This window comes from Carettochelys insculpta, chromosome 5 (assembly GCF_033958435.1).
Source record: "Carettochelys insculpta isolate YL-2023 chromosome 5, ASM3395843v1, whole genome shotgun sequence".
Classification (NCBI taxonomy): Eukaryota; Metazoa; Chordata; order Testudines; family Carettochelyidae; genus Carettochelys; species Carettochelys insculpta.
The window spans coordinates 12,771,461-12,788,474 of NC_134141.1; the positions used below are offsets into that span (position 1 = coordinate 12,771,461).

General features: G+C 43.0%; 1 protein-coding gene across 1 annotated transcript in view; it reads left to right on the plus strand.

Moving 5' to 3' along the window:
- Positions 1-17,014, plus strand: part of MUSK (muscle associated receptor tyrosine kinase) — an 82,722-nt gene that overhangs the window by 21,925 nt on the left and 43,783 nt on the right. Inside the window, exon 6 of the mRNA XM_074994690.1 lies at positions 12,057-12,181. Coding sequence (XP_074850791.1) covers positions 12,057-12,181 — 125 coding nt within the window. The remainder of the gene's footprint in view (positions 1-12,056; positions 12,182-17,014) is intronic.

Consider the following 17,014-nt stretch of genomic DNA (forward strand, 5'->3'; position numbering starts at 1 on the left):
TATACAGCACTACATCTGGTTCATTATAATACAATTCAACTGCTTTCATAATAGGTGGTAATTAACTGACAATAATTGATGATGGCGTTCCCATGGAATTGAACAGGACATCCATAGGAACCTGCAGGATTTTAATGAATCCTGAATCATGCTGATACATTGAATGATCACATTGAGATCAAAAGTCTGCAGCTGGAATGGTCCGTACAGGCACGCACTTCAATTTATTAAAGTAGAGCCTGCATATTTCAAACCCTCTCTCCCGCCCACCCATTTAACAGCAAACATCTGAGTGCAGCAAAAACTGCACGGCTGGGTTTGAACAGAGGAGATTTAGGTATTCACAAGAGGGGTGGGAATGCAAGTGGCAAGCATTTGTCAGGAGAGTGTTGAAAGTAGCAATGTTAGATGAGCTGAAATAGTAACTAAGGATGGATGGGTGCAAACTATTTTTACTATTCGAGCATGGCCAGCAGTAATAAATTTACACAGCAAGGGGAATGGAATGCAATTATCTCTGTCTTTGGAGACATCCTGGCACACCGGAGCTTACTTTTATTGTTTCATTCCAGAGATGGTCTTAAAGTAGAACCTCAGTTTCCAACAGCCCAAAACTTTGGGGGTGTTGAGGTCTCTACACACATATGCAGATGTCATGTCCTTGCATGTATAGCTTCCCCATTTACATCCGTGCAGAAGGAAGACGGAGCATGGCCCTCGATTGAGTGAAGAATGCAATCCTTAACCCTTTTCTGATAACGGGGAAAATGTGGAGCTTGCACAGGCCACCCTGCCCACATAAAACTTAGCATTTGTGTTGCTCTGGATGTGACAAATACAACAGAAGTATTTCCAGATTGGAATAAAAAAAGCAGTCCAGTAGCACTTTAAAGACTAACAAAATAATCTAACAAGACAAACAAAATAATAACAAAATATATCTCTCTGTTACTGTTTCCAGATTGGGGTACTGTATTCCCAATGACTGCAGCGCTAAGTATATTTGCAGTGATACTTTTCAAGCATCAGTTCTGCTATGCTGATGCCACTAAGGTTGATCCAGAAAAGAGCATGTTGGTAGAGCTCATTGCAGGCACACAGTGTCAGAAACTGTTGAAAACTGTGCATACCGCCCCCTCTTCGCAGTCATAAAGGCTGATCTTGGAAAAAAAAGCAAATTTTGTAAAAAGGGAAAAAGGGAGACTCTGGGGACCACACACCAGTCAGCCTAACCTCAGTCCCTGGAAAAATAATGGAGCAGGTCCTCAAGAAATCCATTTTGAAACACTTTCATAAACCCTGTTTATGAAAAATAAATCCCTCAAAAGGCTTTCTGCCATGAGTTCTGTTTATGTTTTAAGACTAGATATAGTTGATATAAAATTTTGAGGAATAAAGGGACTTTGATGTTGCCCAGGCACTTCGAAGTACTGGCAGGTTAGCTGTGGCTACATGAGAGCCGGCACTTCAAAGTTTAGCACTTGAAAGTTGCTGCGGGGGGAGAATTGGCTTAATGAAGTGCTGCATACGCATTGCAGCTCTTCATTAGTAATCTCCCAACACCCTACTTACCATGCTCCCTTCAAAGTAGGGAGCTAGTGTGGACACACCCTTGGAGTAGAAGAAAGTTATGAGGAACGTTCAACGTGGATTCACCAAGGGCAAGCCATGCCTGACGAACCTAATTACCTCCTATGATGAGATAACTGGCTCTGTGAATATGAAGAAAGCAGTGGATGTGATAAACCTTGACCTCAGCAAAGCTTTTCGTTTGGTATCTCACAGTAGTCGGGCCAGTCAGTTAAAGAAGAATGGGCTGGATAAATGGACTATAAGGTGGATAGAAAGCTGGCTATTGTCAGGTTCAATGGGTAGTGACTAATGGCTTGATGTCTAGTTGGCACCTGGTGTCAAGCTGAGCACTCCAGGGTTGGTCTTGGTGCTGCTTCGTTGAGTATCTTCATGCGTGATCTGGATGATGGGTTGGTTAACAGTTGCAGCAAGTTTGCAGATGACACTAAGCTATGGGGAGAGGTAGATATGCAAGAGGGTGGGGATAGAGTCCAGAGTGACCTAGACAAATTGGAGCATTGAGCCAAAAGAAATCTGGTGAGGTTCAATAATGACAAGCACAGAGTTCTGCACTTGGGATGGAAGAATCAGGCTGAGAACCCACTGGCTAGCAGCAGTTGTACAGAAAAAGACCTGGGGATTACAGTATATGAAAATTTGGATATGAATCAGTGTGCCCATGTTGCCTAGATGGCTAATGGCATATTGGGCTGCATAAGTGGGAACACTGCCAGCAGACTGAGGGAAGCATTTATTTCCCTATGTTTGGCACTGGTGAAGCCATATCTGGAGTACTGCATTCAATTTTGGGGGCCCCCACTGCGGGAAGGATGTGGACAAATTGGAGAGAGTCCAATGAAGAACACCAAAATGATTAGGGGGCCTGGGTCACATGTCTTATGAGGAGAGGCTGAGGGATATGGGCTTAATTATTCTGAAAAAGAGAAGAATGAGCAGGATTGGAAAGCTGCTTTCAACTGCCTGTAAGGGTGGAGACTCCAAAGAGAATGGAGCCAGGCTATTTTCAGTGGTAGCAGATGACAGAACAAGGAATAATGGCCTGAAGTTGCAGCAGCAGAGGTCTAGTTTGGATATAAGAAAAAAATATCATTATGAGGGTGGTGAAGCACTGAAATGGTTTACCTAGAGAAGTTCTTAAAGGTATACTTTTGTCAAAGCTCTGGCTGGAATGATGTCATTGGGTTGGTCCTGCTTTGAGCAGGGACTTAGACCAGATGACATGCTGAGATCTCTTCCAGCCGTAATCTTCTATGATTCCATGATCCACCAAGGAGAAGAGTGGCCCTGTCTACGAAAAGCGTGCACTGAAGATGGCTAGCAAACAATATTTGTATGAAAAATAAATCCCTCGAAAGGCTTTCTGCCATGCATTCTGTTGATGTTTTAAAACTAGATGCTTATAGCTGACATTCAAAGGCTACACACCATCCATAGCAAATAATAGCAGATGTGTTACCACCAAAATGGAGCACTGCAGTAACTTTGGTGGATTCAGGGCAAGGCCAGAGCATCAAATGATTGGGACCCAGCCCTCTACTCCCAAATTGTTGCCATCTTCTGATTTCAGTAGACCATGGGATCTGTAGACACTCAGAGTCAGGCTCCCTGGTCGGTTTGATCTGTCTCTCACAGTCATTAGTTTTCAGCCCAAAAAACCCAGGAACTGTGGTCTCTGATCAGATTGTTTTGCTCTGCCCTGGTGCCAAAAAGAAACCTTAAAGCTGACAATACATCACATCACAGAAGACCCCCAACTGGTGCAGAGTGGCACAGTCATCCTACATATATCAGGGTATACTATATTTCAAAAGTTCCCAGCCGACATGATAGTCCCCAGAGACGGCAGCAATTCAGCCTCCATTTTGGTAGCCAGTTCACACCAGAAACCAAACTAGCTCCATCTTCTGCAACTATCATGGAGTCCAATGGTGGTGAATATCTGTCTTTCCTTCCTTCACCCCAGGTCCCATGCTGTGTGGAGTAACAGATCAGGATCACAGAGCTATATGGGCTGTTGGACATTTTTTCTTTCCCAGGAAGGAATCCCTTGATCTCAGACAATTTAAGAAGATGTAGACTGGAGGACCCAGAGGAACCCTTCATTATATATTTGTGAGGACATTTCAGGCCAGGCTATTTGAGTTGATCCAGGACTAATATAATCAGTTCCTGGCTGTAAAGCCATGTTTGTCCCATATTTTTGGAATTAATGGTGCACTCACATGTTAAAATCAATTCAACAAATTAAAAAAAAAAAGCTTGGTCATTTTAAACTTTAAAAATGAAAAGTCATCCATGTGACTGCAGGATCTGAATTTAATACCTTACAGAAATAACCTTAGTATGATAAATATAGCTATTTAGCTAGTGTGTCTGCTAATTACACATTCATAACAGCCGTACTTGCATTTGGGGGTGGCTGCTGTTACATTTTTTGAGTATCACTTTCTGTACAGATTCAAAATGCTCTACGGAAGAGGAAGCACCTCTTCAGGCACATGGAGAAAGACTAAAGAGAAGATGGCTCAGGAACACTGCCCTTGTGCTGCAGATCTCTCTAAAAAAATTTATTACATAAACTGCCCCCCAAGGACTCAATACAGTGATGAAGTTGCTGATGTCGAAAGTGTATATTTATCTAGCTATAACCTGCCAATGTACTTTTATAGTGGGCCAATTTATTGTTACAAAATAAGTGTAAAAAGATCTATGGTGGGAGTACACATTATTGTGTGTGTACAGCAATGTTCCCTCTAATCTTTTCCATCCATGTGCAGAATAATTTTCTGTGCACTTAGGCAGGTGCACCACCAATATAAAAGAATAGGTATGGGCACTCTGCTAATCAGCTGGGCCACAGTTGTATCTCTTCTGAATGACAGCACAAATGCACAGCTCACAGGGAGCACTGGTGTACAGTACGTGGTACCAGGAGCAGAACACATGACACCATTTTCAGATGGGACTGGTTTTTCTGCAAGTCACTATTGCAGACCTTCACACTCGTCCTTTGCCCAGTTTCTGCATGGCCACTGCTCTCTGTTCTCTTCTGTGCCACAGAGGAAGTGGGGACCATAGTGACTAGGAAGAGGAATTTATTGGCATAGGCAGGATGGGTGGGGCTGCTATTGGAGGTTCTACTTCAGGTTTCTTAGCCTAGCTATTAGGCTTTCCTTATGTAGGTCCATAGAGCACCTCACAATCTTTAGTATTTTTATCCTCCCAACACTCTTGAGAGGCAGGGAACTGCTATTATACCCATTTTACAGATGGGGGAACTGAGGCACAGAAAGGGTAAGTGACCTGCCCAAGGACACACAGGAAGCCAATGGCAGAGCAAGGAAATGACCAGCAGTCTCCCAAGTCCCATGCTAATGCCTTCATCTCTGGGTCATCCTTTTCTGGCTGCTAAGAAGCTTTGTCCAGGTAATATTGCTGGGGCAAAAGGTACATTCTCCACCCACTGCTCCTAACCCCTGCTAGCCTGCAACACAAAAATATCATCATAATGAATGACCAGTAGTCATCAGAAAGGTTCAGTTGCTACCCTGGGCCTTGTTTCATACAACTGACACCAATCCCCACAAACTGCGATGGACCAAGCTCAGAATGCCTTTATAGTTTCTTCAGAGAAATGCTAAACATTCAGGGCTATACACTGGCTCTGAATGTGTACACATGGCACCCACAAGGGCCCATACAGGGTTGCATGTTCACTTACGAAGCCAGACTTAATGTGTTTCTCATGTTGCTGTTATTTTCTCAGAGTGCCACTGGGACCATGCTGGGATGGTATTTCTGCTGATCTGTGCCTCTACAGCTCATTTAATACCCAAGCAATGAATTAATAGCATCTCCTCGAATAGCATCAGTTACGAGTGTAGGTTTATTTCTTTGTACCTTGTATTCTCCCTTAGTTTACAAAGTGTTTCCAGCCAGGAAAAAAGGCAAAGTTCAGGAATGATCCACTTATCAAAGGGGACATAGTGGCAAGAGGAAGAAATTGTTTTAAATCAGTCATCATCATCATCATCATCATCAACAATCATGGGCTCAGTGCCTGTTGGTGTCCAATACCTCTCTTACTATTTCCTTATATCTTTCCTGTCCAATGCAGAGTGGCTTAGTTCCTGAAGACTAGTTCTGTATCTTTATCATCTACATTTTGAATCAGGCAGACAGATAAAGTTGATGGGAATGCATTGTGCAAAGTAAAGGGATCAAGTCAGCACAAACACCACCTGTATCTTGCACAGATTCATTTTTTAATGTTGCTGAAAAGAAAAAAAGAATGGCTTGCATTCCAAAGGGACATTGTATAAGAGAGCAGACCCCCAAAGTAATGCTAGAAGCAATGTCGCACAAAATAATCACATTATTTCTCTTCCTTTAGCCTCTTTTTGATCAAATGCACGGGAGAAGTTAGGGGATACTCAAAGTCCTGGAAAAAACATGTTTTCATCTCTGGAGGAGGGGTGTAAATACATAGTTCGGCTTTTCTTATGACATTTCATTATAATTTTTATTTATTTTTATTGCTGTAATTGCAATAAGCACTGCCTTATTCTGCTAGATGCCGTATATCTCAGTTTCAAGGTAATTACACCTGTATCCCCCTTCTGTGGTCCATCAAGGGCATCTACTCAAGATTTCAGGCTCCTCAGCCATACCCTCTTTTGTATGGAGGCCCACATCTCTCTCCCTCCTGACAGGATTTAAAGCAGCAGAGCTCCCTGCCTTTCACTCTGATATTCCCAGCAAGCCAGTCTGCCTGAAGGCTAGCAAACATGCCTTGCTTTCTCTCTAAGGGCTATGACTAGTGTCTTGCCAGCAGTTACAAGTTACCACACAGCTTATTCTTAGCAAGCACATTGATTCTTAAGGTAACAGCATTACAGAAAAAAACATTAAAGACAAGAAAAGAGCCTACACACATGCTAAAAGCTTACCAGAGGCCACCCCAGCTTCAATGGAAGGCTCTGGTACATGTTAGTCTTTCAAATCCCACAAGGGAGTTTGCCCTCTTGGTTACAAGCTCATATGTGTTTTTAGATCAGGGACCAGCATCCTGCTGACCTGAGCAGCTTATCTCTTTCTTGATGCAGTTTGGAGCTTTTTATCTCCAGTCTTCAAGATCAGGTAATCAGTCACCACTCAATGGCTCTCCCCTCAGGCCCTGTGCTTTTGTGTACACCGAGTTGTGGGATTTGGATAAACTGTAGCTCAGGGATTCCCTCCCTCCAATACTTATTGTCCAGAAATCCCACACCTCTCTGATGCATTTCAAAATAATCTTTTGAATACCTTACACTTCCCAGAACTCTGTCACACTGTACAAATGCATAACAACAAGCAGTCGATGTCCTAAAGATCGCACAGGGTAAAGAGACAAGATTCATAGGATACGTCTATACTTACTGAAAGATTGACCTGGCCAGGGTCAATCTTCTGGGGTTTGATTTAGCACACCTGGTGGGGAGGCACTAAATCAAACCATCAGGGCTTGACAGTGGACCCTTGTACTCATTCTTGTAAAGAGTAAGGGAGGTTGACAGGAGACTTTCTCTCTCTCTCTCTCTGTCATCAGTGGGAGTTTTATATAAGCCAGTGGGGAAAAAAATCTAGTCTTTTGTTAATATAGGGCTTGATTGGTTTCAGGTTTCAGTCTGCAGCAGTGAGGGCCAAAGAGTTACTTTTTTCCTAAAAAAAATATGAGAGCTGAGAGTCTCATGTAATTATCTGACTACAGCAGCTGGGGCTTTCAGAAAAACACCAGCTATCAAGATACACAGGGTAAAAATCATAAGAGGTGGCAACATGGGAGAGTTTTACTCCGATGATTAAATGAAGATTTAGGAACACAGTTTTAGGCACTGATTTTTCAAAAAATCTTCACTTATGTCCACCTATTTTCCACTAGATTTTTTATATCTAATCTGCAGTAATTATCTCCTTTCCGATGACGATTTTTTTCCAGATGTTGGTTTGCTTGTTAATATATACAAAACAGCTTGTTCTTGCCATACAAGATGCTTTTTAAGAGCAAACAAATATGCGAAGTCCGTCACTCTCCTTGCCATTAAGAAGTATAATTGTCTAGTTCTGGACCTAGCACACTCATCAATTCTTTCTGAGGACTTTAAACTGAGTAGGGTCAAAGATGAGACATGGGGTTAGTGTTTCCTTGAAAGATCAGCTAAGTAAACTATGACATTTTCACCCCCTGACATTTCCAATTAATCTGCATGGAATCCCAATAATTCTCCAAATGCCATGTTTTGAAAAAACATTATATATTATGCTGTGGTGACACACATCACCAGAACTGCCCGTCAGACATGCATGGAGTCATTAATCTCATGTCAGGCACCAGGCAGCTGACCCTAGTGGAGTGGATCCCACTGACAGTCCAAACTGATTCTTTACTAAAGTGTGAACAGTAACTGGCAGCAGCAGAAGGGGCCTTTGATTACACATGGATCATATGGATTTTGTATGGAATCTGCTTGATCTTTCTCCCTCACATACACACACTCCGTCACCATGGATCTATATACGCTCCCCCCCATACAAAATTGATGTATATTCATTAAATTAGTTGAAAATCATCACTGCAACATTGCACTTTTAAGTATTTCTTGCCAATTCTGCATATTTATTAATTTTACTACAATTCTATGACATCACAGAAGTAGCAAAATATCACAACCAAAGTTAAAGTCAAACACCTCCATTAATTTCTAGTATATTTTTCTCATGCATAAATGCCTATACAACCCCCCATGCAAATGAAACTCCATTTATTGCTACTACATTTCTTAACTACCTATCTTTGCACATGCATATCACTGGAATGCCAGATATCTGCCTGTGTGCAGCCCATGAAACTGAAAGGATGTGTAAGAGCCAATCAGAAAGGAAAAAGATGTATAATTACTGTACAGTGACTATACATTAACTGCATTCTGAATGGCTAATAATGTCATGTAGCCAGAGCGTAGGATTTGATTAGGTAAAATGCCATTGTTGCCAGCTCTCATAATTTTATAAGGTGTCTTGGAATATTTGGGACTTTCATTAAAGCCTCAGCTCCTGGAGTCAAGTGACTGTGTGAGAGTATATGAGAATTTCAGCTTTTATTTATTTAAAAATTAAGTTTCTCACTTTTCCCCTGGTTGCACAGAAAAGCTTTACAAATTTGCCTCATGCACACCCTAAATGTCCAGAAATCAGACAGCAAATAAAAAAAATCCAACATTATTTTTATTAAAATCTCACACTTTGAAAGACTGATCCTGTGATTTTGGTTCCCAACTTATGAATATTTAGGGCTGGCAGTACAGTTGACTGTACTGTCACTATGCAAATTAGACCCCCTAAGTCAATCAGGATGTGCAGGAATAGCAGATAATTCCATTCCTGTGCAGGAAGAGGGAATAAAACCACAGAATGCTCATTCAGAGGAATATGCCTTCAGCTTCTAAGCTACAATTTCTAGTATCAAAGCATGTTTTATCTTAGCAAGGTAACAGCTTTCCAAAATAACCGTATTCGAGGGTGAACGCCAAGATTTATGGATAGTAGGACAAACTGCCTCAATGGAATGTCTGACTGCATGTTAAATTCTCCTGCTTGCAAAGGAATTTCTCCTCTGTGAAAAGACTTTTGTATCCCACATAGATTGCTGTGAAGTATCAGAGGGGTAGCCGTGTGAGTCTGGATATGTAACAGCAACGAAGGGTCCTGTGGCATCTTATAGACTAACAGAAAAGTTTTGAGCGTGAGCTTTCGTGAGCATCTGATGAAGTGAGTCTTTGCTCACGAAAGCTCACGCTCAAAACTTTTCTGTTTTCTATAAGGTGCCACGGGACCCTTCGTTGCTGTTATAGATTGCTGTGGAATCCTTAAAAAATATCCTTCTACCGCTATGTAAAGCTGCAGTTACTATCGTCTTGTGAGGCTAGTTTTTTTATGTCACTGTCAACAACTGCCAATTTCATACCATACACACACACACAAACCAATGAAAATATTTCCATAGATGATATCAACTCTTACAGAAAGGCAAAGTAAGACACAGGCTGCTCAAGATCTTACGGAAGTTTTATATAAGGATATTTATGATGTTTATTTTGATACATGAGCTGTGTCTACACTAAGAGAAATCTTCAAAATGCTAATGGCCATTTTGAAGAATACTAATGAGGTGCTGAAATGCATATTCAGCGCCTCATTAGCATGCCACCAGCTGCGGCACTTCAAAATTGCCTCTTTTCACTCCTGTGTGGCTTGTCCAGATGGGGGTCCTTTTCGAAAGGACCCCACCAACTTTGAAATCCCCGTATTCCTATCAGCATAAATACCAGCTGTATCTTGCACAGATTCACTTTTTAATGTTGCTGAAAAAAAAAAGAATGGCCTGCAGTCCAAAGGGACATTCAATAAGAGATCAGACCCCCCCCAACGTAATGCAAGAAGCAATTTTGCAGATAGGAATAAGGGGATTTCGATGTTGCCGGGGTCCCTTTGAAAAGGACCCCCCATCTGTAAGAGCCGCGCGGGAGCAAAAAGCAGCAATTTCGACAGGCTGCAGCTGGTGTCATGCTAATGAGGCACTGAATATGCATTTCAGCGCCTCATTAGTATTCTTCAAAATGGCCATTAGCATTTTGAAGATTTCTCTTAGTGTAGACATAACCATGATGTTTTAACATTTATAAAGCTTTAACTTTCAGTCAATGTGTTCATGCTGCCACTAAATAATTGCTTAACACCTATCCCATAATTTCCCACAGCTGTGAAAATTAAAATCAATAAAAATGAAAACAGGTACTTAAAACCTATTATTTTCCAGCGGTGAACATTTACATGGACAGAAACCTTAAATGCTTAAAAATAGTCAATATTATCCATCAAAATAATAAAACAAAAACAAACAAACAAAAAAAAACAATTCCGCCAAGCCTGAATAATTATAAGCAAAATGTAAATTGCTAACTTAGGTCCTGTGGAAGTATATGAAACCTGTGTACCAGAAGTGCTTATTGCTACATTCATTGTGAACACCAGGTTCAAGGACACCCTGTGCCCTTAGCGTGAATCAGTACCCACTGTGGATCAGCTCCTTGAAACCACCAGCTCCTGGAAGGATAAACACTGCCTTCCAGGCCTCCATAGGCCTTGCTCTTTCTGGACAGGTCACAAGTCCTCACAGTATCTGGCCTCATCTCCAGCAAACTCTCTCAGAATTACCAGGTCTGTTGTTCCCAAAAGAACAGAACCCACCAGCTTATAAGATTCAGCTCAGGAGCAGCACTGGGGTATATGTGGAGGGAAAACACAAATACGTTTATGATCAAAGATCAGAGAATCAGGAGATTGGGAGGGAGGGTAATAGATACATATGGGTAAGTATAAAAGAAAATGATATTATGCTGTGTAGAGACTAAACTTAATCTTAAATCTCCTACGTAAAGGAGTTTGTCTCACCCAAAATCCTTTCAGGATTTCCAGCCAAAGCAGGAAAAGACCATCAGAGGTCAATATTGTCTAGCACATTACCAAAACTTCCACTGCTTACTGGGCTCTTAGAAGACATTTAGAGGTAAATTATAGCTCAATAAGACCACAGAACACTGAAAGCCAGGACTGGTGGCTGGAAACAAACTTTATTGGCCACACCCATAAGTAGTCGTCTAGCCAACTAAAATCTTTCCACAGAGGTTCAGCCTATACCACCAAAGTTCATTTTCTGGGCTGTAAAACATAGTAACTCCTACGGCTTGTTCTGTTTTCTTTTTCTTTTTCTTTTTTTTAAATCTCTGAGCTCCTTTCTCTTGAGTTCACATTTCTCTGTTAATATTTGACTTTGTATGTAAATATGCCTCTGCTGTGCTATCTTACAATGCTACATTTCCATCCAGTTTGAGGTTATAAAACTGATTCCTAATACAATTCTGTCTGAACTTTAATGAAAGACGCCCCCCACCTTGTTAATGGCATGCAAGACTGGTTTCTGCTGGTCCCTTGGGTGATAGCTTAAAATAGGCTTCACTATTTGTAGATGAGAGATCAGGTTATGTCATGTAGACACATAGCTTGCTGTGCATATATTGTAAATTGCCCAGCCTCGATGCACTGTACATAGATTTATCCCACGACACCAAACTGCCCTTTAAATTCTTGCCCATGTACTCTTCTCTGCAGTCTGCTGGAGCTGCTGAAGACACCAAAACCTGAAGACAAAATTTGGTTCGTTTTGTGTAGTGAATAAAAAGATGATGTTCTTGGAGAAAAACGATATCTCATCCACTAGTGAATCTATGCTATGGTTTTATTCCTTGTAGCAGTTGGACAGCCGCCTCTGTCAAGATGTCCCTAAGAGGAAACATGCTCATGTTGGAAAAGCGTCTGTGCTTCAGCTTTAAATAGTCACTTAACTAGCACCTTTGTTTTCTTAGCAGTTTTTGCCAGAATCCTGAAAGCTCCTGAGTCCCACAATGTCACCTTTGGGTCCATGGTGACTCTGCAGTGCACAGCAACAGGCATTCCTGTTCCCACTATCACCTGGCTTGAAAACGGTAAAGCTGTAAGTGCTCCTTTTATACTGATGACTCATGAGGCTGGCATCAGGGGATGCATGAGCTAATGGATAAAACACAGAACTGGGAGCCAGGAAGTTGGGTTCTATTCCTGTCTGAAATGATGTCGTGTCCCATTGGGGACAAATATTTTAACCTCCCTGTGGCTCATTTTCCCCATCTGTGCACTGTGGATAATTATACAGTGCTTACCTTCTTCACTGGGGTGTTGTGCTGAGTGACCTGTTAACAATTGCAAACTGCTTGGCAACCCTTAGAGGCCAGGCATGATAGGAGTTGCAATACGGTTATTATTAATTAGTCGTGTTCTCCATAAATAGCTTTGTCTATTTGATTTTATGGAGCTTTTCTCACCATCTTTTGTGGCTTTCCTTTTATTGACCCCTTTGATTGGGAGCCAAATACCTCAGTAATAGGGCAAAAAAGATTCATTGAAAGATGACATCTAATTATCTCATTAGCCCTTCTTTTGCCATAACAGCACGCTGGTTGAGTTACTTGTCCACTCTAACCCCTAAATCCTTTTTGGAGTCACTGTTTTCCAGGACACAGTCCCTCCTCAGCTTCCTGCTCCTTTGCCTCACCTGAGCTGTGTCTACACGTGCACGCTACTTCGAAGTAGCGGCACTAACTTCGAAATAGCGCCCGTCGTGGCTACACGCGTCGGGCGCTATTTCGAAGTTATCTTCGACGTTAGGCGGCGAGACGTCGAAGTCGCTAACCTCATGAGGGGATCGGAATAGCGCCCTGCTTCGACGTTCAACGTCGAAGTAGGGACAGTGTAGACGATCCGCGTCCCGCAACGTCGAAATTGTGGGGTCCTCCATGGCAGCCATCAGCTGGGGGGTTGAGAGACGCTGTCTCTCCAGCCCGTGAGGGGCTCTATGGTCACCGTGTGCAGCAGCCCTTAGCCCAGGGCTTCTGGCTGCTGCTGCTGCAGCAGGGGATTCATGCTGCATGCACAGGGTCTGCAACTCGTTGTCGGCTCTGTGGATCTTGTGGTGTTTAGTGCAAGTGTGTCTGGGAGGGGCCCTTTAAGGGAGTAGCTGGCTGTTGAGTCCGCCGTGTGACCCTGTCTGCAGCTGTGCCTGGCACCCTTATTTCGATTTGTGCTACTGTGGCGTGTAGACGTTCCCTCGCTGCGCCTATTTCGATGTGGTGCTGCGCAACGTCGATGTTGAACATCGACGTTGCCAGCCCTGGAGGACGTGTAGACGTTATTCATCAAAATAGCCTATTTCGATGTGGCGACATCGAAATAGGCTACTTCGATGTAGGCTTCACGTGTAGACGTAGCCCTGGTGATTTACTGGTCATTAGTGCCTTTGTTCTGTGTAGATCCAGTCAGTGCAAACTTGTTCCAGAGAAAGGAGGAGGTGACCAATATCCCTGGCCTCCAAACGAGCTGAATTTTGCATACTCAATCCACAACTAGGCATTGTCTGGAGATCTGTGCCAGCCTCTATGTCTGCAAGGCAAAATCAGTCCCTGGAGGAATGCCCTCCTAACCACATAGCTTTAAATATGGTAAGGAGACCTTTCTTTAATGTGTGCCTGCCTTTAGTAAAGATAAACCAGGAAACAGGTGGAACTGAGCACATGTATTTAAAGACTGACTTGCAAGCAATCAAGAGGGAGTAATTTGAGGATGTGTTCCCTGCAGCATCTCTCTTGTTATAGTCTGTGAATGCCGACCTGTAATTGTCCTGAAGCTTAAAGAGGATGAAAGTCCTGAAGTCATTAAACTACATTGGAATGGAAAGATAAAAGTTTCTCTAAACAGTAATTGTCTTGTCTACCCAATGTAAAAACAAAAGTACTGTTCCAATTCTGTTTCCCCTCATTAGTCATTGAAAGACAATATGGTACTGAGCTATAGCTCTCCATTTTACTGCAAGGGAGAATTAAGATAGATATAAAGACATGGTAAAGCCTCTCCTTTATTGAGTTCCAAAATGGAATTGAAAAAGTTTTTAAAAAATCTGAGTGGAAAAAAAAGTTAAGCATTTTTTTCAATTTGAAGGAAATCAATACATTTAATTAGGGCATTTTCAGGTTCCAAGTGAAAAAAAAAGAACAGCAATTTGTGAGGTGTTAACATACGATTTCTTGAAGTTTTCAAGAGCTACATCAGAGAGACAAGATGGGTGAAGGAATATATATATTTTTTTTTAAAGAGACAAGCATTCAAGCACACCCAGAGCTCTTCTTCAAATTTGGGCCACAGCCTTTGGTCCAAACAACAGATACTGCCTCACTGACCTGGTCTAATCTCCTGGGATCAACATGATTATAGCAACATGGCAAGAGCTACCTCAGGCTCTCTCATGCTGTTTTACGTTATGCAAAATGACCAGTATCAGTCCTAATACTCTTGCTGTCTGCAAGATGAGTCAAAGAAGGGTCTTCCTCACCCAAAGAGGCCTGGAGCTGAAATTGGCCATTGGATTATGTGCAGCCTTAGCATATTCCTGGTCTGTGGAAGTTTTATTAACTGTCATGGCAAGCAAAGGATTTTGCATTGTGTGACCCAGAATGAGAGAGAACAGTCCTGACTCACTGTTCTCAGATTTCCTTTCTGAGGCCCATTAAGCTGAGTAAAACTCCACAGAGGGTCCCAGACTTGACTGAGACCCTTTAATGGATTGGCACTGATTGGACACACAGGAAGAAGAGTGCAGGGGAAGGGAGGAAGGCTTATTTCAAGACATATGATGCACTGATCCGTGGATCAGAACCTTTGATGAAAAATAAAAATGACTGACAGGCTCCATGCTTGCAGAGCAGCTACCCAAATGGTCTAAGGATGAACTCTGATATGTAAGAGAAGTATTTCAAGGGAGAAACTTACTGAAGCTCAATCAGCCTGGTGTACTGGTTCAACTATTATTTCAGCTGGTTGAAATCCAGACCTGGGGTACAGGCCATGAAGAAATTCCTTTTCTATACCAGAAAGGAGGATTGCAGTTTTGCAGCCAAACAAGTGGGGGCTGGACAAAAACTCTCTTGCTCAATTATCTAATAATGAGCTAAGGTGCATATTTCAGGAAGAATATATTCCTTTCCTCTAAAGTTGACTGAATGGATGAAAGGGGCAGGGATGTCTTTTGGGTGTGTTTGTTCATCTTCTAACATGAACAATTTTTGGTGCAAAATTTGGGCTTCTACCCACTATTGCAGTAAAAATAGATAATAATGAGAACAGTATTTGTCTGTGTGATATGGCTTAACCCCGATCACCTGCAAGGCTAGCAAATGCATCTTATTAGTCATGGTGTACTCCTGGGAAGATGAACTACTAATGGGCTGGCAGAGTTAAGCCATAATAAATGAAGGGAAAGTGATTAGTTGAGGGAAGATGAGAAGGATCAGAGATGAGACAGGTGTCTCTGGCTGAGAGAAGCTCATGTCTAAGGTGGAAAGACAGAGAAAACAGCAGCAGCAGTGTGCAGGGGTAACATAGGGAAGTCCGAGATGGTGTGTGTATGTGGAGAAGACTTGAGTAGGCCGATATGCAGAAGAACTATTCAATTTCATTTGAGATTGTTCATAATATGTCCCCCACCCCCACGCCCTGGGGTCAGAACGTAGGTGAGTTGGCTGAAGGGCTGGGAGACAAACGACTGGGCCCAGAAGCAGGTGACCAGCTCAAGCCGAAGATAGCAGCTACGTCATGTACTGATGCAAGGGGCTGCCGTGGGGACACGTAAACCCTGCCTCTGTTCCCCCTGCACTGATTTCAAAAGCTGGTACAACGTGCCACTAAACTGATCGGCTACGTCTGCATGTGCACGCTACATCGAAATAGCTTATTTCGATGTAGCGACATCAAAATAAGCTATTTCAATGAATAACGTCTACACGTCCTCCAGGGCTGGCAATGTCGTCATTCAGCTTCGACGTTGGGCAGCACCACATCGAAATAGGCACTGTGAGGGAACGTCTACACACCAAAGTAGCACACATCGAAATAAGGGTGCCAGGAACAGCTGCAGACAGGGTCACAGGGCGGACTCAACAGCAAGCCGCTCCCTTAAAGGGCCCCTCCCAGACACAGTTGCACTAAACAACACAAGATCCACAGAGCCGACAACTGGTTGCAGACCCTGTGCATGCAGCATGGATCCCCAGCTGCCGCAGCAGCAGCCAGAAGCCCTGGGCTAAGGGCTGCTGCACACGGTGACCATAGAGCCCCGCAGGGGCTGGAGAGAGAGCGTCTCTCAACCCCTCAGCTGATGGCCGCCATGGCAGACCCCGCTATTTCGATGTTGCGGGACGCGGATCGGCTACACGTGCCCTACTTCGACATTCAACTTCGAAGTAGGGCGCTATTCCCATCCCCTCATGGGGTTAGCGACTTCGATGTCTCGCCGCCTAGCGTCGATTTCAACTTCAAAATAGCGCCCAACACGTGTAGCCGTGATGGGCGCTATTTCGAAGTTGACGCTGCTACTTCGAAATAGCGTGCACGTGTAGATGCGGCCATTATGTGCAACCCACCTGAGTTTCAATAGCACTGTGCTACTGGGAAGAAACACATTTAATGAAAGCTGTTACCGAATATTTTCTACAGACAACACCTATAACTAGGATGACAGGAATTCTTGAATGAGGACTGATTCCTGTTAATGGAAATCTCACTTCTAACATCACACTGGATAACAGACACTAAAAAGGATTCCTGCCGCGGGGCAGTAACCCTTCTAAATATGGCCCAACTCCTTCCTCCACCCCTCTTGCTTGTCTCCAGCCTGATGCTGGTCCCAGAGACCTCCACACCTGAGCCTTTCTACTTCCTGACTCCCTCCCCATCATGGCGA